General features: G+C 48.1%; 1 protein-coding gene across 2 annotated transcripts; it reads left to right on the forward strand.

The window, feature by feature from the left end:
- Window positions 1-63: 63 nt before the first annotated feature.
- Window positions 64-8,692, forward strand: LOC135896151 (uncharacterized). Of its 2 annotated transcripts, XM_065424509.1 has the most exons (3): window positions 64-630; window positions 3,540-3,716; window positions 8,335-8,692. In XM_065424509.1, exons 1-3 carry the CDS (start codon window positions 504-506, stop codon window positions 8,403-8,405), a joined length of 375 nt encoding a protein of 124 aa, XP_065280581.1. In that variant the 5' UTR covers window positions 64-503; the 3' UTR covers window positions 8,406-8,692. The 2 variants fall into 2 exon arrangements, 1 of the variants encoding a protein (XP_065280581.1); XR_010562601.1 differs by lacking the exon at window positions 3,540-3,716.
- Window positions 8,693-26,776: the final 18,084 nt, after the last annotated feature.

The following is a 26,776-nucleotide window of genomic DNA, read 5'->3' on the forward strand; positions in this document are numbered from 1 at the left end:
CCTGCGCAGCCAACGCTGAATCGGCCGCGCGCGGCGCGCCGCACTTTCGTACCATGACAGAGAGGTGCGAGGTCTGTTGGGTCTGTTGCTTGTGAGCGGGTGAACGGAGCACGGGCGCGTGCATCGTTTCGCGGGCGGCGTCAGTCAAATAAAACTCCAGGCGGAGTTGCGGCGCCGCTAAGCAAAGTTGTTCTACTGCTTACGAGTAGTGTCCGACGAGCTTTACTGAACTATTAGAGGATTTCTGGCTTTCAGACTGAAAGTTTGCGTCTGTGCTGAACTCGGAAGTACGGCCGGTACGGCCCCTGGGCCGTCAAGCGCATCGCGGCGCATTGTATGAGAGTAGTGTGCGTGTGCGTGCGCGCGTGTGTGTTTGCCTTCGGAGTGTGACTGCTTGAGCGGAGAGTCGGAAAGAGACCGGGCTGCGAGCATCGACGGAAGCAGACACTGCAAACTCTCGAGAAGTTCTCAACTAACGGGTGCGGACTACACCGACTGGCAGTATGACTTCTCGGTTTACGGTGTCCAAGACCGAGAAAAATCTGCTCGCCGATGACGCTTCGGCCGAGCCCCGCTACGGTTCCACGGGCCGCGGCAGTGCGTCGGGCTACGAAGACGCCGACTTTCACGGTGAGTGATTTTTTTAGAGCTGTTGCGCTCTTGTTGGCGACGCTACCGTCTCCGAATAACTCTTCGTTGAATTTATTTTTCCATTTCTGTATAGTGAAAATTTGACCGCTTTATGACCCTGCACGAGCTGGAGCTGTCGGCATCGTGACTAAGAACGATAAGCGTTGCGGCATGTCCCGCTGCGCGAGCGTTGGAGCCTTTGAAATGCTCCAAGAAAACAATTGAAGCAAAAAAAAAAATGACAGTCTCGCCTTGATGGCCTTGCTGAGGTTCAGGTTTTGAGGCTCTTTTTTTCCTTTTTTTTTCTGCTCGATTTCTCGTTTCCCAATGCGGCAATCGCACGTAAGGCGGTTCGTTTGATTTCCCGCGATGGCAAAGCAATTTCCCAGCGCGTGCATCTTTAAGGCACGAGAAGTAATAAAATCGTGAGAATGGGAATGAATGAATGAAGCTGTAGGACAGCCGTCTGTTCTCTCTGTGTCCGATATGACCACCCCTGGCTCAGTTCAGCTTACTTATTCTAAGCCCGGCAGTGACACGAGGAACATACATAAAAAGAACCTTTACTTTTGTCTTTATTTCGCTCAGCAGGCAGGGAATTAGCAAAAGTCGAGACGGACTGCTTGGACAGCGCTGAGCAAGCACTGCTCACGCCGGTTTCCATGTCGGTTCACCAGACGGGCCAAGTTAGCTTTGGCCGTCCATTTCGAAACCGTGGACTAATACGCCGGCGGCTCCGTGCGCGCAGCAGACGACATAAACGCGCGGCGCCGTCAGCTCCGTTATGCTGGCGCGGCCGTATAAACAGACAGAACACCATGGCCAAAAAGGAAAATAACGAAAGGAGGGAATCGAGCTTTAGTTAGTTTGGTTCGTGCGTCGCTGTTTTATTTTTACTTTTTCTTGCGCGTGTTTGGTTAATCCATCGTAGTAGTGCTCAATCGCTTTTGTTGTGCGAAGGCACCCTCGCGTTCCTAACCATCAAAATGTTTACTTTGTTTCTGCCTTACGGCACGCATAAGCAATACCTATCCACATAGTGAAACATTTGTATGCGGCTGGGTAATGAGCGCATATGAGAACCGTGTCAGCTTGAAAGTCAATTAAATACGCCGCATGTCGCCATTTTTTTTTCTTTTTCGTGTAACGTGTGCAAGGTGCGGGTTTGTATCATTCGTAATTTTGCAACGTAAGGCACAAATGAACAGGTAGTAAGCACGTGAGCTTTTTTATTTCGTTCCTAATTTGATTCAGCACGTCTAAGGTTTCTTGGTAGAAGCACGCGCTTGCGGCATCCGGCACCTGTAAGGCTTGCAATACGTTGCTGTCGCTAGGGGGCCAGTTCAATTTAATTACATTTTGACGCTTGGGATCGAGTGATCAGTCTCCCCCGCTTTTTCTTTCCGCTCTGTTTTTATATTTTTTATTTGTTCCTCCAGCTCTAACGCTTATGTTGTGAAAAAAGAAAGGGGGGGGGGGGGGTGTACGTACCAAAACCACGATTTGATTGCGAGGCGCGCCGTAGTGGGGGACTCCGGATTAATTTGCACCACCTGGAGTTCTTTAACGTACACCTAAATGTAAGCACACGCGTGTTCTCGCATTTTGTCCACATCGAAATGCGGCAGCCGTGGCCGGGATTCGACCCCGCGAGCTCCTGCTCAGCAGCCCAATACGATAGCCCCTAAGCAACCGCGGCGCAACTTGCGTTTTGTCTGTACACAATATATGTAACGTAAGATCGTTCCATCTCGCAAATATGACGTATATATATATATATATTGCATGAAGTCATCGGTACAACGAATGAACGATGCGTACGCGTTCTTGCTTAGATGCTGCATAATATCTGCACTGCTACTTCCGGCGAACAACGGTATTACATTACGGCGGTGTCGCAGGACCAAATCGCGGCCCCGGGGGACGCATTTCGATGAGAGCGAAATGCAAACACCCGTGTGCCGTGCATTGTGTGCACGTTAAAGAACCCCAGGTGGACGAAATTAATCCGGAGGCTCCAACTACGGCGTGCCTTATAATTAGATCGTCGTTTTTCTCACGAGAATTAAGCCCCAGAATTTAATTAATGTTATTTACGTCACCTTCTGTAAGTGTATATAGTATACTCTAAACTGGATCTGTAGCGCGTGTTGGGGTAGGAAATGAAACTTTCGCTGTATTTACTGCAAAGTTCCTGTCACTTGGAACGGAACTCAAGATGTACGAGCACCCGTTGCGACAGCCCAGGGGTGTTGCAGAGGAGCTCGAGGTTACGGGCTTGATCCCGGCCATGGTGGCCGCGTTTCGATGGGGGTCAAAATGCAAGAACGCATGCCTACTCGAATTTAGGTGCGCGCTAAAGCACCCCGGGGGATCTAATTTCATCGGGAGTCCCCCCATATGGTGGTAAATCATAATCATATTGGGGTTTTGGCACGCAAGAACCCCAGAATTTGTTTATTAAGATGAACAATGTAAAACAATGAAAATGATGAAAACAATGTGGTAAGTGCGTCGTTTTCTTTGTGTTGTGACGTAGAAAGAAGTTTGTTATCTGCCGTTACTTATGTTTTGTTTTTGTTTTCCGTAAACGCTCGCACAACTTGTACCTTTTCTTTGACTCGTACATTGGGTTTAACAGACACATGAACTCGGTCTCCTCGGTCTGCAAAGACACTTGTCTCGGCAAGTGTAACCTCCCTTCACTGCAGGGATGGCGACTTCTTATTGTGATTGAGAGATTGTGGGATTTATTTAATGCGAGGGGAGTTGCGTTTCATTTGTCTCCATAAGCGGGGTGTCCCGCTGGCTGCTGCCGCAAATTCAGGGGAGGAACCGTCGACTTTCACCTGATAGAGTCTCTGCGCGAGCTTTAGCGTAAAAAGATAAGTTCGAGGTCCCAACTGCAGGGCGTGCAAAGTGTCTGCAGACGCGTGCTGCGGCCGGCCATTGCCGGTGCACCCGAGATGAGCGCGCCTTTGCTGTAGTGGCGTCTACTGTGCCTGGCCTCACAGCGACGCCACTTGCGAAGGTGTCATCGACAAAGCACCACTTTGTTGAATTGTCGCCGTCTTCTCACTCGACCAGTATGTACACTGTTTTCTCTAGACATACTGCTTGCGTGTACTTGTTGATTCTCTCGGTTCGCCTGTTTCCTATTATTTGATTAACGCTGAAATCAATCTCGGTAATAAATTACTTTTGATTTGCATTGAGCATAAACCCCATGAGAGCGATTTTGCGCGCGACGGTGACGAGCGACGAAACGGGCCGTCGCGCGAACAGATCGCTCGGTTCTGGAAATCTAGAATTCGTCGCCCGGAAGTGCTATGAGCGAGTAGTTAATAGCGCGAAGCCGGAGTTGGATGTAGTACGTCAGTCAAGTACTACCGATTGTCGCACGGAACGAGCAAAGGACTAAACTTTGATACGTGCAAGGATAAGAAGCTACTTCAAGACCTTCAGGAATACTTATGCTTCTGCGTACAGTAAAACGCATCAACTTAAATTAATAAAGCACGGGTCACGCTAGTTTCGACGCATATATTGCTGCCCTCATACCGGCAACACCGGGGAGACGTCGCTCAGAGTTGTCGCTTGCATGGGGTACGACTTGTAGGCGACGAGCGAACGCGACAGCCATCACCATCGCGTCGCTTGCCGCCGTCGCGCGTATATAAGATCGCTTGCATGGCGTCTATGCTTTATTATGGAGGATGACGAAGGTCAAAGAAAAAAAAAGAAGAAACTTTATAGAATAGAACGCAAAGGAGCAAATCTGCGCCAATTTCCAAGTATGCCACATGTCTGTCTTCTTCTTTTTTTTAAGCGAGCATATTAAAACCGAAAAAAGAGAAAAAGGAGCCTGCGACACATTGCGTTCTTCCGCCTTTTCAGGTGCATTTATGGAAGACACTGACCTTACTTGCTTGACAAATCCGAATACGAAATTGAAGTCGGGCAGTAAGTAGGAGTGAAGCAACGTTTTCTTAGCTGAAATTGTAAGCCGAGCACCAATTTCGAGATATCGGGCCTTAAAACCAGCGAGCAATTTCTCAAAAGCGTGCGTCAAGCAGTTCAGGATGACCTTAACTGTAACGCCAGTCCATTTGTTTAGTGGATTTTGGAGACGGTTATCTCGAAAGTGACGCGGTTCATAGGATTTTCCGACGGCAGACACGAGTTCACTGCGGCACGGCTTTAATTTCGCACTTCCAACGTATGCCCTATAGCGATCAATTAAGAAGTTAGTTCGTGAATATTTCTAATTAGTCACCTTGACGTTGCGGTTTTTCGCTTAAGTATAACGTTCTGCCTCTTGAGGTTCTCCACATTGAAGGGTGAGTCACTTTCGTGCCGCAGTGGTGGAAGCTCATATTAAAACTACGATTGCGCTTTCTTGAAAGCGCAATTTAAAAGCGTAGCTTTTAAAAAATGCGCAGAATTATTAATCTCTCGATTCACGTTCACTTTCCCACAAGGTTAAGACAACGGCAAATGCTGTTCTGCGTAGCGATAGACTCAGACGTTCATCGTCAGACTATATAAGCAAGACGTCTGACGAAGTTGTCAAAGCCAGTTTCTTTGGGTCATCGTGAATGAGAGAGTTACCAGGACTGCCCTACTTGTGGTTTTTTATCCGTCAAATATAGGACTGTGACCCTCGACAAGCGACGCATGTCGACATTGCCTCTCTGAGCACAAACTATGTATATGCAGCGCCCCACCAATATCGAAACTGTTTCACAAACTGAATGAAACTGGAGATTATGTTGGTGAGCGCTATATTTGGGTTCATTCTAGCGTGGAACACTAAGCGCCAACCTTAAACGGGCCAGTGTTGAGACGGGCAAGATACATGCGCTAGCTCGCAATCGAAATTTATTGGACGTCGCATGGCGTGCCTATATGTGGAGACAAAAACAGGTGCGCAGACTGCTCTGCGCATATGAGGTCGCACATATCTTGAAAACCAAGTGATGAAAAAAAAATCATAGCAGTCTTTATAAAAACATTCCTTCTTTGCTCCGCAACAATATACCTATAGGTGTCACTTATACGTGCCTTCTCTCTCCTCCTGATATGGTACGCTTCCTTTAGCTCTCGCGCAACCACCGCTCTTGTCTACACCTATATGTACGCATGTGGCTTCCAACAAAATTCATTGGCGAGTTAGCGCCTGTCCCTTGTCGTTCGCACGAATGAAATAATAGTTCTCTTCAATTTAGCTGGACTTTCTACGTTATAGTTCCGTTGCGGTACAGTGCGAGTGCCGGAGAGTATACAGTGCCAGTCCAGAGAGTTCAAGTTAGTTAGTTCAGAGTTAGTGCCTGCACTAGCGAAGCACGTTTGTTTCAAGTAACGAGTGAAAGCCTTGCCGTCTGCTCTGCGCATTACGCGCGTTTGACGCCTTGTGTCGCAGCGTCTGCTCTTGTGTCGCGCCACGGCGTGCTGCGAGGGCGTGTCGCAGCGTCTGCTGTTGTCGCCGCATCGTTGCTTTCTTGAGCTGGCGCGGCTTCTCGCGGTTTGATATATGTTTTGGCTTCCTCACAGGAGCCAAACTTTGGGCTCCTGTGAGGACATGCTTCTGCAGTCTGGCACCATCTCCTATCAACTTAGTGCAGGTCTGTCGTGAACCGTTTCGACAAATTCGCATGTAGCAAAAGGGAGGGTGTTTTCTTTTTGTTATCGCAATAATCGCTATCTTGATGGTACTACGTCGTGAGAATGGAATGGAGGAGGTGGATGCTGTTTTCTCCCAGGCAATTTTACGATGGAAAACAATTTAACGTGTCACATGACTTTACTAAACTGCCCTCGCACCGATTCAGGCATCGAACTTGTACCTCAGGTTCTTATACAAGCTATAGAGGAACTGTTGTCGCCACAGCGGCAGATATTTACGACCGCGCGCCGTGTCGTCCGCCACCGAGAGCTTGCAGGATGCCTGCACTTCCGAAGTAGCGAGTGCAGGAGAACCGTGAACTCACGAGCGCAGGACTTGCCTTGCACGAATTCAAATCGTGCTGCACTGTAAAATCGAGGACAAAAGTGCTGCACTTCCTGAACTGGGGCATAAAGTGCAGCCAAATCAAAGAGGCCGTTTACGTCACCTGAATGTTTGTACTCACTAAGTGTGACTAAGCTTATTTTTGCATGATTAACATCCATGTCTTCCATTTGAATGGGTAAATTTGGACCTTATGCTTCTTAACAAAAAAAAAAAAGAATAAATTGAAAGAAACTGCTTTTTCTTTTTTTTACAATTATATTTTTTTCGAGTACTCGCACGTCTACTGATTCGCACAGCATCAATCTGCCCACATTCCTCTGAAATAAGGGAGGGCTGCATGCTTCGACGCTGTCTTCTCAGGGGCCAGAACAGGGAATGTTCGAACAGTGTATGGAAATAACAGTCCCGACCAGCTGAACGGAGAGGTTTGCCAAATCTTTGGGTGTATCACGCTCACTACGTCCACCGTCTGATCACAAACTACCTTATGAAACCTTAGGGCGGACATTTTTCTCAAGCACGCGTCTGCCATCTTATCCCCCCGATCAAGCTTACCAAATTAATCCATCGGAATCCATGCAAAAAAAAAAAAAACTGTGCGGCCCGCTTCATTTCTTCTATAGTTATGCTCGTCGCACCAGTATCTCGTATGTCAAATCAACCCTTGGTCTCACCGCTCTGCTTTTGCGCCGACAAATCAGCCCGCTATATGTCTTTTCCACAACCTCTATTACAGCTTCCCTTATCTACGAGGAACACTTCTGTTACCCCCGGCCCGTTGTTCTAGCCACCGTTCCAACTGTGTCAGTGTACCACACCTGCATGGATCTACAAAGGCTTTTAATCAATCGTCCCTTCCCGCTTTGATTGAATCATAGAATTGTTGGCTAGATCAGACTGTCAGTGAACGTGATCGAGACAAACAAAACAAAACGTGTAATGTACAAACTTTTTTGGACGGGTTATAAACAGCGCGCAAGGCGAGGACAAGTGAAAGAACGACAACACGAGCGCTGACTAACAAACGTTGTCTTTATTGCAGCAAGGCAACACATAGAAACCCGGTACAGCGTCCCCGCATGCGCCTAGCATATCGTCAAGGATGAAAGGCATTGATTAAAGTTTTTGCGTGGAAAGGATGAATCATCGATTTATAAAGGTGACTATTCCTCAGGAGCGGTCTAGCGATGCGATTTCCTTCTTGCTTCAAGCTATCGAAGCCGTGCTCACGCACACATTGCCTCCGTTGTGAAGAGACTCGCGTGCTTTGGTGCGTTCTGGACGTTGGTTTGTGCTGCCACCGCCCGCGGGTAATTCCTTTTCCTGCTTGACGAACACGGGATTGTGATCTCCCGTGCAGTGCACCATTTTCATGCTCCTAGCTGTGTACGCCTTCGTGACTGCACTTTCGTGGGCTCTGCTGCCGTCGCTATATATGCAGACACTGTGCTGTTAATTAGTGGCTGCTCCAGTCCATAGTTGCGAGTTCTAACTTATTATAACATAACCTGGTGCGTATGTCTCTAGTGTTGCGTCCTGCAAGCCTCATGGTGATTTGCTCCTCCGTCGCTGAGTATTTAAACGCTACGTTTTAAAAAGAAACTGCAAAGAAAAACTGTTTTATTAAAATGGCTTCCCTGTTTTACCTTGCCTGAGTCATTCCCTAATTCCATTCTTCATTTACTGTACAGGAAACCTGTTCTCAGCTGACCAACGAGCTGGTTTCAAGGAAAACATGCTGCTGTTTGGACTGGTAACTTAGCCAGATTCGTTTTACGTGAAACCTTACTGTACATGAGTAGCATCATCAGTTAGTTAATATCTTGCGCTTTGCATGTAATGCAGAAACAGCGCGTCATTAGTCGCAAGGCTACGTCGCCAGTCTTTCCTACATACAAAATAAGAGAACATACATACATATTCTTGCGGACTGATGTGCGGAAACGAAGCATTTCTGCACCAAGGTATATAGCCTTATGTAATATTCGTTAATATTATATAAGGCAGTATTGTGCAATGTTTATTGGCGAATAAATGAATAAGTATCTAGACTCGTCTGCTTACTCGTGTGTGTGTGTGTGTGTGTTTGTGCGTGTGCGTGTGCGTGTGTGTGTGTGTGTGTGTGTGTGTGTGTGTGTGTGTGTGTGTGTGTGTGTGTGTGTGTGTGTGTGTGTGTGTGTGTGTGGAGAGTGGCATGGGGGCGGCCCAGACCTCCTTTTTCATGCTATTGTGCCCATAGGGTTCGACGTGATTGGCATGGTGCGAGCTCCTTTCCCAGGACAATACACCCCTAAAGAAAGTCAAGTGTGGGTCCATTTGGATAACCGGCGGCAACGTGGTTTTGAACCCACGACCTCCCGCTGCCGAGCTGGGCAGTCGACCACGAAGCCACGGCTGTGGTAATCTCAGGCTCGCCGTCCAGGGCAGCGTAATTCCGTGATCTTGCTACGTATTAATCGCCGAGAGCTGTTCGCGCATCGTGGAAAGAACACGCGCGCTGTTATGGCCACCTCTCCGCCCTTGCTGTACCTTGCTGCACCTTGCTGTAGCTTGCACCTCCAACTTGTATATGGACGACAGCGCGGCTTGCAGACACTGCGGCGGCGAGGAGACCATCGAACACGTGCTTTGCCAGTGTCCTCAATACAGCGCGCACCAGATGTCACTAGCGATCGCGTTGGCACGCCTTGACGACAGGCCACTTTCAGAACAGTCAGTTTTGGAATGCCGACGTGAACTGTCGTCGCAGCAAAAGTCGGTCAAGGCTTTGTTGACTTTTCTACGTGACAGTGGCCTATTAGAAAGACTATAATGACCCCATTTCGTCCCTTTTCATATTTTTTTCTCACGCTTCTATTTTTGTCACGCTCTCCTTTCCGTCTTTACTTCCCCTTTCCCTTCCCCTAGTGCACGGTAGCAAACCGGAGGTTTTAGGTCTGGTTAACCCCCCTGCCTTTCTCTCATTTGCATCTCTCTCTCTCTCTCCAATTTGTACCTGTACCTGGAGTAACATGCCAGGCGATCAGCCAAGCTGACCTCTCCAGCTATATCATTAAAGTTTCTCTCTCTCTCTCTCTCTCTCTCTCTCTCTCTCTCTGATATGGATGTGTGTATAATTCTCTACGACCGCTTAAGTGATATCGTAACAATTAGAACAACTAAAAATATAGATACTTACTTTTAATTAAATATATGGTTCTCGAGTTGCTTTTTGAAGCGCCTTGTCTCCCCTTTTCGTTGCTGTTCAAAAAGCTCTGAAGATGAATATCAACCAACTAGCCCATTTGTCCATCTTGTTGAAATATATTGACGTCATGGAATAAAATTAATTAGAGGTTGTTTCTCAACAATATTTTAAGCAACATGCACTTGGTCTTATTCACATAGAATGTGAATAAGACGTGTTTTTCTAAAGCTTGGTGCGTGATACCTAGGACAACCTGTATAAATGGGCCGTTCAGTTGCCAGAATGTGTAATGTGGAGGCTGTAGCGTGCAGAAGTGGGCACAAATTACAATATATAGGAAAAAAAATTCTCATGGACTCGTGCTAATAGCCCACCAACAATCGCGTGCGCTCGTGTATGTGTTCTCAAATCAAACCTCTGCGCCGGTCTCTCTTTTCCTTCGCTTTCTATGTAATCGTCCAGTTTTGCGCAGCTTCGTGTGGGCAACATAGTCGTGTATCGGCTGCGGCGCCAGATTAGGAGCGAAAAAAAAAAAAAGTAGTCGTGTTTGCTCACTAGTTTTGTGCAGCACCGGCGTACGGTGTGAGGACTCTTCCTATTTCGCAAGCACACCGTAGTAAGTTCTAGGACTCCCATCTTACTCGCTGGCGATCTAGCGAAAACCGAGAGGCGTGTCGTAGCCACTCATGGCAGCGCAAGTGAAACTGTCTGTCTGCATGTGTGCGCACTGCGCGACTCCCGAATTGCACAAGTTTCGCGCTGCTGCATGCGAACTTTCCGTTAATGTCTGATCAGTCTCATTATATATAGAGACCTTACTTTCGGTTATTTCGGTCTCGGAACCGCGTCCAGTTTATGTGCGTTTATGGTTTTATTTGCATCGTGACGTGCAACTCTCGAAGCCTTCGTGCAGTGCATCCTCGCCGAATACCCGCAGCACACGCCGCGCTGGGAAACGTTTGCACTGTCGCGCGGTGTTCGTGGCCAGAATACGTAACTTGTGCGTGGCCATTTACGAACTGCAGTCGCGCTTGCATGCGTTGTTCGTCTGGCGTACCAAGAGCCAATTTGTTCCGCCGCTGTTTGTCAATGTGTCCAAGTGTAGCGTAGTGAGTAGCGGTCTGTACAGATGTGCCGAACGTGACGGGACCGCAAGCGTTTAACGTGGCCTCAAACTGAAGGAGGCACGCAGCACACGAGCTGCACGGGCACCAACCAACCCGAGGAGCAGCGTCAGCAGCGTCAACTGCAAGCGCACCAACATCCCTTCCCAGCGGCGGCTGCGCGGCCGTAGTGGAATGAAACGTGATCGAAATCCAGCCGCACGTTTCATCCGAGAGTGAAAATTACGCGTACGCACACAACCCGGAACTCAGTCAGCGCGGTGAGCGCGGAGGGAAAGGAGGCGAACAGCGGCCGCCAGAATGAGCGAACCGAATTGCGTCACCCTCCTGGCGCGCTTGTTGCTGCTTTTCTGCTGCTCCACTTGCGCATACCGGAGCAGGCTATCTATCGTGGGCTTCCTCTTTTACGGCGGTCGTATCGTAGACGGCGAGAGAGGAGCTTGCCGAGTTCCCCTCTGATCTGCCGCGCCCTACAGCCAGGCAAAGGCCAGGCGAGCAAGCCGGTTGCGGCTTGGCCTTGTTGCGTAACGGGCGCGCCACCGCTCCTCTACGGTCGCGGCCGCGACTCCCCGGGGGATGCTAATCTCTCGCGCGTGGCCACCACGCGCTTGCGCGTAGAGCGACGTCACGTCTGGCTGCCTTTCGCAGGCAGCGCGCGCGGAGAGATGGTCGTCGCGGAGGGTGCCGTTGGAGTGGAGCCTGGTGCTGCCTGTTCCACTCGTCAGCGCGTTAGCCCTAATAACGGCACCCTTGTCATCGGGCTCCGGTGAGAGACGACGCGTGTCACTGCCGGTGGGCACCGCGCAAACAGGGAGACGACGACTGCAAGCGTTTCGATGTCACCGGTGAGGGGACAAGAGAAAGTGTGCCGCATTTATTGACACAATATATAGGCAGAATGAGATCGTCGGTGAAAATACCGGAAGAAAACTACATCTTAGGGAACGGTGCTTTCCGAGTTCATTGAAGAGAGCCCCCCGAGACTGCAACGTGGGCCGAGTTCCTCGGAGGACGCATTCCAACCCAGCGTGCCCTGTTGCGCACATTGAAACCCTCGTGTATAGGGACGGTACTGTATACACGTACACTAAAAGGTAGAAATGCAGGCAATTCCGCCCCGGCTTCTCGTCCGAGAAGCTCGATATTAGAGGCAGAATATTGTTTTCTTTCGTCTCCCGGAAGGCTGAATTTTGCTTCATGCACTCTTTTATCGGTCTTACGGTGCGCACCCACAAACACGCTGTCGAGTGGTTCCACATTTCACGGTCGCCCGGAGCACGCTAATTGCGATTAGCACTTTTATGCTACAGCGTTCAGTGGAATAGACTGCGCGTACAGTATGGCGGAGCAGTAGTCGACGCGCGAGCTTTACTTGAATGGCCTAAATAACGGTATCAATACTCGGAGCCCTTGTTTTTTTATCGCTTCACGTGAGGCGATCTGTATAAATTGATGGCGTGCGTTTGCCGCGGATGTACTCCGTTCTTTCATTTAAAAAAAAATTCCTCTCGCAGTTGCGCAGTCTTTCACTTCACTCACAAAACGAGAAGCTGCCAGTACTTGTACAGTTGTCATTATTCAATTGGTGCTGGAGAAGTTTGTTATACACACACCTGTGTATGCCGTCCGCTCAGCGGTCCGAATCCCGCTGTCGGATAATTAGGGGGTAGCTTTATGTTTTTTATATAGCGAAAATTGTGGACATTATATGAAGAATACGAGCCCGATAAAGGCTGCCACATTAAAAATGAAACTGTGTGATAATGAATGCTTGATATGGGGTAGCAGCTAATTTTTGGCCAAGTTGGTACATAGGATGTCAACAGAAAACCAACCAAGACAACGCTGACTCAAGATGAAATGCTTAGGCTGGGCTTAGGAGATGCGAAATTTTTCGGACATCTTGAGCGGCTCACATTAAATTTAATAAGCTGGTTCATTAGTATGTGTTCTGTTTTTAGGAAAATAGGAAATTTCGGGGCTTCTAGAAAATGTGTTAAAACACCATACTCAATGGTAGAAAAATAATGATCTCCATGAGCGTCAGATAAACATGCAGTGGTATACGAACTGCAATCGAGCGAGTTTTCATCAAATTCTTTGTTTATTTCATTTCAACGTTGCTCTTTACTTATTAAAAAGATGTATGAACAGGTACATTCAAAGCCAGAAGAACCCAGAACAGCTACTACTGTAAAAGTAGGAGCTCATTTTACTGTATGTCGCAATCGTAATTAGATTAACCCCGAGATACGCTGTAAACTGTACAGTGGACGAACTCATTCGGTACCTTGCGGTGTGGCGTGAAATCGGCCACGCTTCGCTGCCTTATTAACAGTCCTTTTACATGTCGAAGGTTCGCAAGGCGAAAGGCGCGTGGCTGCGAAAAGCATTTATTTGAAATTTCAGCTCGAGTTTCACGCGTTTAGCCTCCCTTTAAGCTGACATCCGGTTAGCGCTGACGGAATTCCAACTCGGGAGATCCTGCACTGCGAGACAGGAGCTGCGGGTACACTGTAACGAGTTTTAATCTGCCCGTAATCGCCACCAAACTTCGATCGTCCAGGGAGCCGATAGGGGCTGTTGGCCCCATCAGCCAGTGAATTTCACTCGCGCGACGCGTTGGCCATACGGGCGTTCGCGCCAACATTTTTGTGAAGCGACAAGCTCAAGGAAGGGCGCGCACCCTGACGGGCGCTCGCGGCTGCCGTCGTCGACTGCGGCTGACGTCGCCCGCTGACGGCTTGGACAGGCGCAGATTAGATTAGATTAATTGCTGCTTCGCCGCCGCGGTCACAAAAGGGGTGGCGAGGACGCATCCCCCGTCGCGTTCCCTGCCCGCGCGGTTCTAGCTCTCTTCCGTGGTGTGCCTCGTTCGTAATTTGGCCAGTGTTGGCTCATGTGCCGCGCTGAGTTGGGAGAAGATGACGCGGCTTTCGAAGCTGTCGCGAGGCGGAGGTTGGCGTGCGGTGTTAGTGCCTGCTTCTCGCTCTCGTGGATCCCCGAAAGGCGCCGTATTTTTACATACTGCCAAAGAAGGGAGAGACGCCAGGTGACAGGCGCGCATACCCAGCTGTCGTATATACCTGCACTCATTGTGTCCTTCGCACGACCTCCCCCCCCCCCCCTACAGATTTTTTCCTTATGTGTGTGTGCGTTGCACTGGGATTAGCGAACACAACAGACGCGACTAGCGCAGAATTATTACGGTGCCGCGTCTTGCATTTCGCTATATATCCGGAGGTAAAAAAAGGTGACCGGCTACGTCATAGCGCTCTTTGCTGCATAGACGCCTACATACCTACATGCCCTTCTTTAGCTGTCGTACGAGAGGGCACGTTTTGCTTCAAGTATAGAAAAAAAAATTCGCCGTCTCGCCCGAAAGGCGGTGCATTGGTTGCGATAGCAAATTAGTAGACAGCTATAGGAACTAAGGATAATAGTTTTATCGGCCGTATGAAGTTGTATGCATTCGCTTACTAACTAAATCAGCAATCATGGTGTCAGGCGCGCACAAGCAAACACGAATACATATCTCACTCGATGAGCGTGGATACTCGCTGTCAAAACGCTGGAGTGAGGAAGTGCGGCAGCTGCAGCGAGCGAATTGACCTTTGTGCTGGCCCTCGCTCCAACGCGAACTAAGCGGCGAGAACACAGCGCACACAAAGGTATCAGTCCTCGTCGCACCTAGACTCTGTTCCCATCGCAGATCGCTTTCAAGATAAGGCCCGTGCGGCCGTGCCATACGCAGCAGCCGCCGGAGTAGAACCCCCCCCCCACTTCCGTCCCCTACCCCCGGTGCCTTGCGCGGGATACAAGACGGCGAGCTTCATCCTCACTTTCCTCCCTTGCTCCCACGAGATTGAGCCGCAATCTCCGTGTCACCCTCGCACGCTTTCACTCGCACATACAGCATACGACGCGCGGGGACGTTTTCGCCCTTGGACTTTATACGGAATATCACGGCGACGGCAGAAACGTGCCTGGACTGTCCATATAGTTGCTATCTCAATGAAAAAAGAACATGGCAAATTAATTCAACCATGTTCGTTTTAATTTTGCTTGGAGTGCTGGGAAAACTGGGTCTAGTTTTTACAACAACAAAATCTTTTCGAATTTGTCCTTGGGAGTTTTCCGAGAGAGTGCGCCACGAAATCCGGTTAGTCGTGCACGCAAATTGGGCAGCTAGGTTGTTGGAGGGTCTCTACGAATCAGCGTGTTCGATTCCTGTTATCGGCTGCGCCCACGAGAGCGGAGGTCTTGCAGGGGAGTACCGAGTCCGCGTGTGTCCTGTCTGCCGGGTGTAGGCGGACAGAACGTCGCCACCACGTCATGCTTCTGCAGATTACGCGCATCTCTCGCATTGGGCGTGCCCTTCGGGAGACGTGCTGCTGCTCTCGCCGCGAGGAGCATTCGAGCCCCGTGTGCGAGGACCACGTGCGCCGTGGCGCTGTCACGCGCATATGGAGCGCGGCGAGGTCGATCGCTGTCTGGCCGCGTGGCGCGGTCATCGGCGGCAACCGTGGCACGGGCATGGGGTTAAATGCGGCTGTGTCACGCCACGCTTACGCGGGACTCCCGCACAGGTGCGGTGCTTGCCCAAGCCGTTCGGCTCCGTCTTGCGGAATTAACATAGCGCACGGCATATTGGAGGCGGAAGGTAAGGCGCGGTAAGGGGCTTAGGGGGGCGGACATGGTTTGAGACAACGCGCACCTGGCGTGGGCTCGCTTCTGACTGCCGCGAATCCTTTGCTTCTTTGCCTGCGCCCATGCATGCGAGTGCATGACTGGATTGTTGCTCGCCTCCGCACGCTTCTCCGTCACCGCGCTGGTTAGTGGCGTCGGCGCGGCGATGCTGTCGTCCGCGTGCAAGCGCCAGCGGCACGTGCAAGGTGACCGCGTTCTCCTTTCTCCGCTCTGCCCTCTCTCTTCGGTTTGGGCGCCGGCTAGAGGCGGGGGTCGATCACTTGATCGACACGCCGTGAGAGTGCGCGGTGCGCGTCGAACTGTTTTCTCGCGGCATCCGACGTGTGCGAGCCTGCCTCAGGTCTGCTTACAAGTTCCTGCGATGCGAGGACGCGCTTTACGTGGCATTGCGCATATTTCTTCGCGCTGCCTTCGCCGTCACGCTTTACCGCTCGGTTCTTCTCCCTTTATCTCCCCCAATCTTTCTCTCTTACTGTTGATCCCTCACCATTTCTCGTACAGCGCTGTTGAGGTGCCCTCGCACGAGAGGCAGTCACGGTGCTGTACTTTTCTCTTCCCAATTACCATTAAACTCACCAAGAAGAAAAGAGACGTTGGCCCTCTCAATATCTTGTGGTACACTCTTTCGTTAGTGCGTCCACTCTCACTCATTTGAGCACTGGGAATGATTATCCGTGAGTGCGAACGTCAGATAAGGGATTGACACCTGTATAAAGCATTGGCGAGTGAATGGTGCGGGACCGATCTTCCTGGGTCTCGTTCTTAGACCTCACATGTGGCCGCCGACAGGGTTACATTTGTCGCCTATATATATAGTTGTTACTCGAGTGACAAATGGTAGTATCGGAAGGGCTCTCGACCTCAAATTTGCCCCGCAATATTGTGCGCGGCGATTACGCAGGCGTTTATCTCTCGGAGACTGCGTGTCTCATGCACCGACGATTATCTTGGAACAAAATTCAAGCATTTTCTCACTCAGGTTTTGGGTGCTTCGGTTGTTTGCGTTGTTCTTCTCATTGTCATTTCGCTTCTTGCCGAAGAAAGCTTTTGCAGAAAAGTAATGTGGGGAAGGCCTATATCTTGCATGTTGCGACGTCTTATCGCGTAACAGCTGCATGACGTGTCGCTATTTGTATGGCCAAGTGTCACAGCTGTTTCGCTCTTTAACATTGCACGAGTACAGGTGCATTATACGAAAGCTTCACAGGGTGCGAAACGTATGCTAGTAGTGGTCACGATGAGCTGCGAGGTGCGTTTGCTATCTGCATGATCGTGGCTCGCTAATGTCGGAAAAAGGTACAAATTTCTTTTTTTTCAAATGCAGTACAGGAGAGCGAAACGACCGGTGTCGCACTATTTCTTTGCAAGCAGTATTTGTGCTCACGGGCCCGTGTTCGCAACGAGTGTTTTTATGCTAGAGCTGTTCGTAATAGCAGGTACCGGCCAATAATGATGTTGGACATATTATGCAAAAAAAGCTCTCACGTGCGAAACTCTTTGTGAATCTGGCCCCTCATTCGCAATGTCCTGAATAATTGAAACGCGAATTAAGATAAATTCAATCTAGAAAATGCGAGACTGGGCGTGAAAGAGGCGATTGTGTAATTGATTTGGAAACGTCGTAGGGAAGGTAGGGCAAGGGGGGATCAACGAAATTCTGTTCGTAGTTTTCCCGCTGGCGTTTCATTTATTCGCGACCGTACATACTTCACATTTGCAGCGCCCGAGAGTGCAGCGCGCGCTGATAATTTCGGAGACGCGTTGCGTGGTTGTGGCAGCCGCGGATACGGTGAGAAGCGGAGCTCTTGAGGGGGCCGCGCTTCTCGTAAGTCCGCAGACACGCCGTGGAGCCGGAATGATTGATCGCCGTGCTGAACAAGCGCGCTGAACCGAAAAGCCCCATCTCGCGAGCAAATTACTCATTCGTGCAGAATGCGGAAAGGTCTAGCGACACCCCTCAACAGCGTTTATGATACGCTTCTTTTTTTTTTCCATATTGTCAGTATTTATCGTTGCCGTGATGAAAGACGAATGTCCGCTGATGACTGTGTATGAGTGTGCGCGCTGACCACTTTCTTAGAAGCGCTAGCGTCTGTCTCAGCTGAGATAAACTCAGCGGCAGTGTATTTGGTTCTTACTACGTATAGTGTAGTTGTGTATCTTTTGTTAGGACGGTCGTACCATCTTATGGCTTGTTGTATTTGAGAAAGCATAGTGTCGGCTTCGTGTTTCAGGGATCGCAATGCATGCTGCCATTAGTGCTGTAGCTTTCTCGCAGTTTTTTTTTTTTAGTTAGTAAAATAAGTTACTGCGAGCAATCTTTGCCAGCCTCCATCGAATCTGTCCTCTATGCAAGCTGCAACTTCATCAAGTAGACGCAAGACGCCTTGTGAAATTGGTAGATGTTTATTTTGCTCTATATAAATGCTCGTTCCAGGCTTTATCCAATGTTCTGGCTCCAGGTAAGCAGCAGTAGTTCCCATACGAAGCCCCACCGGACGGCGTCAATTGAAAAAAATACATTACAAGCTTGTGTCATTTTGGTATTTAGACATTATAGGAAAACTGTGTGTACATGCGAAACGTGCGAAAGTGGCGCATTGGCGGCATTATGAACAAAAGCAATTCGCTTTTACAAACATGGCGTAGAAAGTACCGGACTCATCCCAAACAATACAATACATAAAAAATTCGCGCAGAAACTCCTCTGGGAGTTGTCTAAGTATGCGTAAGCATTGCGCCACTTGCTCATCTGCACGCAGCCTGGTGTCATTATTAATGTTATGAAACTTGATGCGATCAGTATAAACGACAGCGATGCGGCAACACGAACTGCTGCGGGCGGCGGCGCAAGATAAATTCACTCTAAAAAAAAAGGTTTACACCCTTTGGGTTGTATTTTGTCCCCAAACGATAATCGTCATCTATCTTGCCCGCATTTCCTTTCTTTAACGCTGCGAGCCCGGTATACCGGGCTCGCAGCGTTCCTAGTCACGAATATACTTCCTAGTCACGAACGGCTTGCGCGTTATCAGCTTGACACAGTATTCTCGACAGGAAAAGTAGCGAGCGCCGAGTTTTCGAGAGAGGAAATGCAAGCAAGGTAGATGATTATTGTTTGGGGGCAAGATAAGCTCCAAAGGGGTGCACTTCTTAAGAATGTTGATGACGCAAGCAAACTACTGCAGATGGCGGGGCCAGGTGCGCTAATGACGTTCCGATCACTATAAGTCATTATCGCTCTTTAGCGCCTTATATGCGCACATCCGCGTCGAACCATTATCAACCGTGATCAACTGTACTCAGCGGCGGCTACGTATGGTGTGACCGGGCGGACCTTGAAAGCGATCTGCGATGGTGATGACACTGCGCCGAGTGCTGATAGCTTCGTGCGCGCCGTGTGATCGCCTCTTCGCGTTAAAGCGAGCGGCAGCGTGAAAGTCAATTCACTCGCTACCGCGGGCCCTATCTTGAAAGCGATCGTCTTACGAAACGCACGGACGGGTGTCCTCGTTGGGTAGGCATAGACGTGCTTACGCATCTAATATGACCTAAACATCTGATTTACAAGCATTCTCCCATCCCCGAACCTTATTTCCTGCACTTTAAGAGCACAAATACATGGGCGACAGCACGTTTTCGACAAAACTTGGCCTCAGTCGACGCCATGGTACGCTACGTACACAGAGATGGCCACAACATAGGCACCCTACCTGACCATGCTAGACGCTCACAGAATGCCTCCTACTCGCGCTGAAGAAAATTGCCTAGGTGCAAACCCTGTTTTGAGTCGTTTAAAATACGGAATTTTCGAATTACATAAAAGGTCCCGGTTTTTTTAGCTCCTCGGCGTTCTTTTTCGCGTTCTGCCGGCCCAAGCAACACACTCCCGTGTTATCACTCTTGGCAATCGCTCGTTGCGTTTTCTACAAGCATGAGTACCGAAAGAAGGTATATGTGCTTGGGTAGGGAGCATCAAAAGTGTCAAACTTGGCCCCATAAGATCCATGCAGTCAATGCGAAACTGCGTCACAACGGCCGAGATGCTTTTCGCTAACAGCCTCACAACGCCGGTAGTGGCCAAACGTGACCCAACAATACCAAAGAAAGTACCCCAAGAAGTGCCGAAATAGGTTAAAATAATGTTGGGGGTAAGCGAAAACGTCACAAAGAAGATTCACAGTAAGATTCAGTACACGCCAAACGAACTGCGCTACAACGGCCGAGCTATTGTTCGCTAACTGCGTCACAACGGTCGGTGCCGTGCCGTAAGCCTAAATTACTTCAACTGCAGCGCAAACTAAAATTTCTCCCCTAGCCGTAGTCCAATGGCCCATTGGTGCCCTGTCTGAGTGCAGAAGGAACGTAAGAATACGCCGAGAGCCCAAGAAACCAAAGCAACATCCACAAAATTTACCGTCGATTACGATACCCCCTAATGCGAAATTTGAGCGCAGCTCGATCATCATCATCATCATCATCATAATCATCATCATCATCATCATCATCATCATCATCATCATCATCCTGCTTTATGTGCAGCAAGGGACGAAGGCCTCTCCCTGCGATCTCCAATTACTCGTGTCCTGCGCCAACCGATTCCAACTAGCGCCCACGAATTTCCTAATTTCATCGCTCCACCTTGTCTCCTCCCGTCCTGGGTATCAAGCCATGTTGGGATACCGGGTAACGAAGCAGCGGATAGATGCGCATCAATGGCAGCGTACAAAAACATTAAAAATACAGTACTTCCATATAAAGACAGTATCAGTGCGATTCGGAAGGCCTTGACCCATCGTTTAAGTAACAAGCTACATCTTATTAAACCTGTAATTGGCGAGTGGAAGTCATGCAGTCACCAGCAACGGTTCTACGAGGTGATCTTGTGTCGACTTGGAATTGGACACACACATCTGACGCACAATTTCCTTCTCCGAAAAGAAAACGCGCCAACTTGCGAAAAATCAGTCATACACATCCTAATAACATGTCCACACATCGACACACAGAGACGGAGGTTTTTACACAGCCTGTACAATTTGCACACTCCATTACACCCTGCCCTGTTACTTGCAGATGACCACCTAGTCTAATATCCCCTTGCCCCTCCCCCAGTACAGGGTAGCCAACCGGAGATAATCTCGGGTTAACCTCCCTGTCTTTCCTTTGCCTTTCTCTCTCTCTCTGTTCGACTTTTTAGAGAAAACTGGTTAGTAACCTGCATTACTATAATGTAATGCAGGTTTACCTGCACTAACGTTGCGTTTCATATTGTCTTGTGACTGGCGCAGCATGGCCTTAGTTGCCTTTGGGCCAATAAACCCAAACTAACTAACCAATCATTTCTTTCTCTTGATGTCAATTAGAATAGCGGCTATACCCGTTTGCTCTCTGATCCAAACCGCTCTCTTTCTGTCTCTTAACGTTATGCCTAGCAATCTTCGTTCCATCGCTCTTTGCGTGGTCCTTAACTTGTTCTCAAGCTTCTTTGCTAGTCTCCAAGTCTCTTCCCCATATGTCAGCACTGGTAAAATGCACTGATTGTACACCTTCATATTCAATGATGGTGGTAAGCTTCCAGTCAGAAGCTGACAATGTCTGCTGTATGCGACCCAACCCATTTTCATTCTTCTATGAATTTCCTTCTCATGATCAGGGTTCCCTGCGATTAATTGACCAAGTAAACGCACTCCTTCACAGACTCTAGAGGCTGACTGGCGATCCTGAAATCTTGTTCCCTTGCCTGGCTATTCATCATTATCTTTGTATTCTGCATATTAATCTTCAACCCCACTCTCACACTCTCTCTGTTAAGGTCATCAACCATTTGTTGCAATTCGTCTGCATTGTTGCTGAATAGAACAATGTCATCGGCAAACCGAAGGCAGCTGATATATTCGCCGTCGATCCTTACGCCTAATCCTTCCCAGTTTAATAGCTTGAATACTTCTTCTAAAAACGCAGTGAATAGCATTGGAGAGATTGTATCTCCCTGTCTGACCCCTTTCTTTATAGGTATCTTCATGCTTTCCTTGTGTAGAATTAAGGTAGCCTTAGAACCTCTGTAGATATTTTCCAAGGTATTTACGTAGGCGTTCTGTACTCCTTGCTTACGTAATGCCTCTATGACTGCTGGTATCTCTACTGAGTCAAATGCCGTTTCGCGATCTATAAAAGCCATATAGAGAGGCTTATTGTACTCTGTAGATTTCTCGATAACCTTACTAATGACATCGATGTTATCCATTGTAGAGTATCCCTTCGTGAAGCCAGCCTGTTCCCTTGGTTGAGCAAAGTCCAGTGTTGCCCATATTCTATTGGAGATTATTTTGGTAAATATGTCATATAATATGGGGAGTAAGCTAATGGGCCTATAATTTTTCAATTCTTTACCGTCTCCATTTTGTGGATTAGTATAATGTTCGCATTCTTCCAGTTTTCTGGGACCCTTCCAGCCGATAGACACTTCGTATAAAGAGCCGCCAATTTTCCAAGCATGATGTCTCCTCCATCTTTGATTAAAACGACTGTTATTTCATCTTCTCCTGCCGCTATTCCTCGTTTCATGTCTTGCAAGGCCCTTTTGACCTCATCCCTAGCTATAGGAGGAGTTTCTGTATCCTCTTCATTACTTTTTCTAATTGAGGTATCCTGACTCCTCTGGGTACTGTACAGGTCAGTGTAGAATTCCACCGCTGCTTTTACTATACCTTCGATATTGTTGATGATATTACCCTGCTGATCCTTCAGTGCACAAATCTTTGTTTGTACTATGCCAAGTTTCCTTCTGACTGATTTCAGGCTGCGTCCATATTTTACCGCTTCTTCAGTCTTTCTATCGTTGTAGTTTCGAATGTCATTTATTTCGCCTTGTTGATCAGTTTTGAGACTTCCGCGAATTCTATCTTATCTTCAGTTGGACACTTTTATTCTTTGTCTTTTCTTTATTAGGTCCTTAGTTACTTGGGAGAGCTTGCCTACTGCTTGCCTTGGTGCCTTGCCTCACACTTCAATTGCTGCCTCTGAAGCCAGCCTAGTTACGGTTTCATTATTACCTCTATGTCATCTTCATCTGTATGTTCTAAGGCTGCATATTTCTTTGAAAGTAGCAGCCTGAATTCGTCTGCTTTTATCCTTACTGCCTCTAGGTTGACCTGTTTCTTCTTGACCAAATTTACTCTTTCTCTCTTTACATTGAGGTGAATCCTATCCCTCACTAAACCTATGATCACTGCACTTTACCCTACCTATCACTTCTACATCCTGCACTATGCTGGGATCGGCAGAAAGTATGAAATCAATTTCATTTCTTGTTTTACCATTAGGGCTTTTCCAGGTCCCCTTTCTGTTGCTCGGCTTCCTGAAGAAGGTCTTCATTATTCGAAGCTTATTTCTTTCTGCGAATTCTACAAGCATCTCTCCTCTAGCGTTCCTAGAATCAACGCCGTAGTGGGCAATTGCTTGTTCATGAGCCTACTTTTCCCCTACTTTTTCCGTACGTTTTCCCTACTTTTGCATTGAAGTCGCCCATTACTACAGTACACTGAGTTTGCACTTTTCTCAACGCTAATTCAACATCTTCATAAAACTGATGTACTTCATCATCTTCGTGAGTGGATGTTGGAGGATAGGCTTGTGCTACCTTTAATCTATACCTCTTATTAAGTTTGATTACGACTACAGCTACCCTCTGATTAATGCTGTAGAATTCGTCAATGTTGCCCGCTATGTCCTTATGGATTAGGTATCCTATCCCGTATTGCTTCTTATCTGGGAGATCTCTATAGCAGAGGACATGTCCGATATTCAGCAATGTATAAGCCTCACCAGTTCTTCTAATCTCACTAAGGCCTATGATATCCCAAACAATGTCTGATAGTTCCTCAAAGAGTCCTGCTAAGCTAGCCTCACTCGACAGAGGTCGGCAATTAAAGGTTGCCAGGGTCAGTTTCCATTGGCGGCGTGTCCGGACCCAGAGATTCTTAGCACCCTCTGCTGCGTTACAGGTCTGACCGCCGCCTTGGTCAGGCGCTCCGCAGCTGCTGGGGACTGAGGGCCATTGGTTAATGGTAGGAATCATTCTATACGTGTTTTCATTTTGCAATATATTGAGGCATCGCACCTATCACCGCACCGACGTGCTCGGCAACACATTCGGGGTAGACGTACGTAGAAGGTCGCCGAAGAGCATGCAGCTCGACTAGCGACAAGACGAGCGTCCAATACCGTGCCCAAATCAACGTGGAGTCGCCGGAGCAACGAGAACAAACAATAAGATAAACAATGACGTCAGAAACGAGAGAAAGAACGGCCGCGCAAAATATGGGTGCGCTTCGTGGAACGAGGGTCGTTTTTTACCTTTGCTCCTCTACAACTTGTCCTTCAGCACCTTGGTTTCACTTTCACGAAGCTTTTTAAGCGCGCGTGAACGAACTCACAGGTATCTACAATGCTTCGTGTAGCGACCCCTACAGCGTTCTGGAGTTCTTTTCAATAGCGGACAGTCGTCCAGCTTGAGGAGCGTTCCTCGCATACTTTTAAAAGCGAGGACAGTCGCAGAGATGGTGCGCGACCGTTTTTCCTGCACGCACAGACGCGTCAACCGTGTCTGTGGGCCATGCCACGATAAGAATGTGTGTCCGTCCAGTCGACCAAAAATGAGCTGGAGCGAATGTTGCAGGCGCTGCCAAATCGAAAATAAGTGATATTCGAAACTGTAACGTGAGAAAGAGTGAAAAAGGTGTTAGAAATGGATGCAATGCCAAATCAGTGAGAAGGAAACTTGGCATAGGACAAACCTCGCAAGATGTATGCACTGAAAGATAAGCAGGGCAACATCATCAGCAATCTCGAAGGTATAATAAAAGCAGCGGAAGAGTTCTATACTGACCTTTACACTACTCAGAGGACTCAGGAGCATTCTATTCGAAACAATAATGAACAGTATACAGAAACTCCTCCTATAACTAGAGATGAGATCACAAAGGCCGTGCAAGGCATGAAACGGAAAAAAAGCGGCAGGAGAGGATGGAATAACAGTCGCTTTAATCAAAGATGGAGGAGACACAATGCTAGGAAAACTGGCGGATCTCAATACGAAGTGTCTATCGACTGCTAAGGTCCCAGAAAACTTGAAGAATGCACATATTATACTAATCCACAAAAAGGGCGACGTTAAAGAACTAAAAAATTATATTCCCATTAGCTTACTCCCAGTATTATATAAAATATTTACCAAAATAATCTCCAATAGAATAAGGGCAACACTAGATTTTAGTCAACCAAGGAAACAGGTGGGCTTCAGGAAAGGTTACTCTACAATGGATCAGATCCATGTCATTAACCAGGTTATCGACAAATCCGCAGAGTACAATGAGCCTCTCTATAAGGCTTTCATAAATTACGAAAAAGCATTTGATTCAGTAGAGATACCAGCAGTCATAGAGGCATTGCGTGATCAAGGAGTACAGACCGCTTACGTAAATACAGTGGAAAATATCTACAGAGATTCCACAGCCACCTTAATTTTACACAAGGAAAGTGGGAAGATACCTATAACGAAAGGGGTCAGACAAGGAGAGACAATCTCTCCAATGCTATTCACTGCGTGCTTAGAAGAAGTATTCAAGCTATTAAACTGGGAAGGCTTAGGAGTAAAGATCGACGGCCAATACCTCAACAACCTTCGGTTTGCTGATGACATTGTTCTATTCAGCAACAATGCAGACAAGTTACAACAAATGATTGAGGACCTTAACAAGGAGAGTGTAAGAGTAGGGCTAAAGATCGATATGCAGAAGACAAAGATAATGATAAATAACCTGGCAAGGGAACAAAAGTTCAAGACCGGGAAGTCAGCCTCTAGAGTCTGTGGAGGAGTAGGTTTACCTAGGTCAACTAATCACAGGGAACCCTGACCCTGAGAAGGAAATTGACAGAAGAATAAAAATGGGTTGGATCGCATACGGCAGGCATCATGAGCTCCTGACTGGGAGCTTACCGTTATCATTGAAAAGGAAAGTATACAATCAGTGCATTTTACCGGTGCTGACATACGGCGCAGAGACTTGGAGGCCAACAAAGAAACTTGAGAACAAGTTATGGACCGCGCAAAGAGCGATGGAACGAAGAATGCTAGGCATAACTTTAAGAGACAGAAAGCGAGCGGTTTGGATCAGAGAGTAAACGGGTATAGACGATATTTTAATAGACATTAAGAGAAAAAAATTTGCGCTGGGCAGGTCATGTAATGCGCAGACTAGATAACCGTTGGACCATTAGGGTGACAGAATGGGTACCAAAAGAAGGGAAGTGCAGTAGAGGACGGCAGAAAACTAGATTGTGCGACGAAATTAGGAAATTTGCGGGTGCAAGTTGGAATCGGTTGGCGCAGGACAGGGGTAAGAGGCCTTCGTCCTGCAGTGGACATGAATATGATGATGATGATGATGATGTCATCAAAACGAATGTCATGGTGCAATCAGTACGCGCTAATTCACATGGCAGAAACTTGGAGGATAACGTGGATTTGAAAGGAAGCTAAGGACGATGCGCGAGCGATGGAACGGAAAGTGAAAGGCGCATGAAGGGTTTGAGAGGTAAGATGGCAATGTGAATTGGAGGATAAACGCTGGTAGCTGATATTCTCGTTTATATTAAAAGAAAGTATAGTGTAATTGGGGCAGGCCATGTAACGCATAGGTAGAGCAGATAGCCGATGGTCCGTTTGATTGTCAGAATTGATGGCAAATGAATTAAACAAAAACAGTTGCAGACGTCAGCGGATTATATGAGAGTGATAAGTAATATGCAGCACAGCATGGCTGGTGGTCGCTGGCAGAGGGCCTTCGTCCTACAGTGGACTGAAATTGGTTGATGATCATAATTGCGACAATGACAATTGTGCTGATGTGTTCGTGAATGCCTATACAAGCTTCGAGCCGCATACAGGCGACATATTTTAGTGGTGTTTCACTGTGAACGGTAAGCCAGACGGCATGACGGAGCTGCAGGTGTATATACTCTATAAAGGAACTCAAGGCGAGGTTTGTGAACTTGGTTAGATTTTCTGCGGGCGAATGAACTAGCCGCGGGATCCACTCTCGAAAACGG

The sequence above is a fragment of the Dermacentor albipictus genome, chromosome 1 (assembly GCF_038994185.2).
Source record: "Dermacentor albipictus isolate Rhodes 1998 colony chromosome 1, USDA_Dalb.pri_finalv2, whole genome shotgun sequence".
NCBI classification, from domain to species: Eukaryota; Metazoa; Arthropoda; class Arachnida; order Ixodida; family Ixodidae; genus Dermacentor; species Dermacentor albipictus.

Coding starts and splice junctions, on each gene's coding strand:
- LOC135896151 (XM_065424509.1), top strand. CDS start 504: ATGACTTCTCGGTTTACGGTGTCCAAGACCGAGAAAAATCTGCTCGCC. Junction 631..3,539: donor CGAAGACGCCGACTTTCACG/GTGAGTGATTTT, acceptor TCCCAACTGCAG/GGCGTGCAAAGTGTCTGCAG. Junction 3,717..8,334: donor GCCGTCTTCTCACTCGACCA/GTATGTACACTG, acceptor TTTACTGTACAG/GAAACCTGTTCTCAGCTGAC.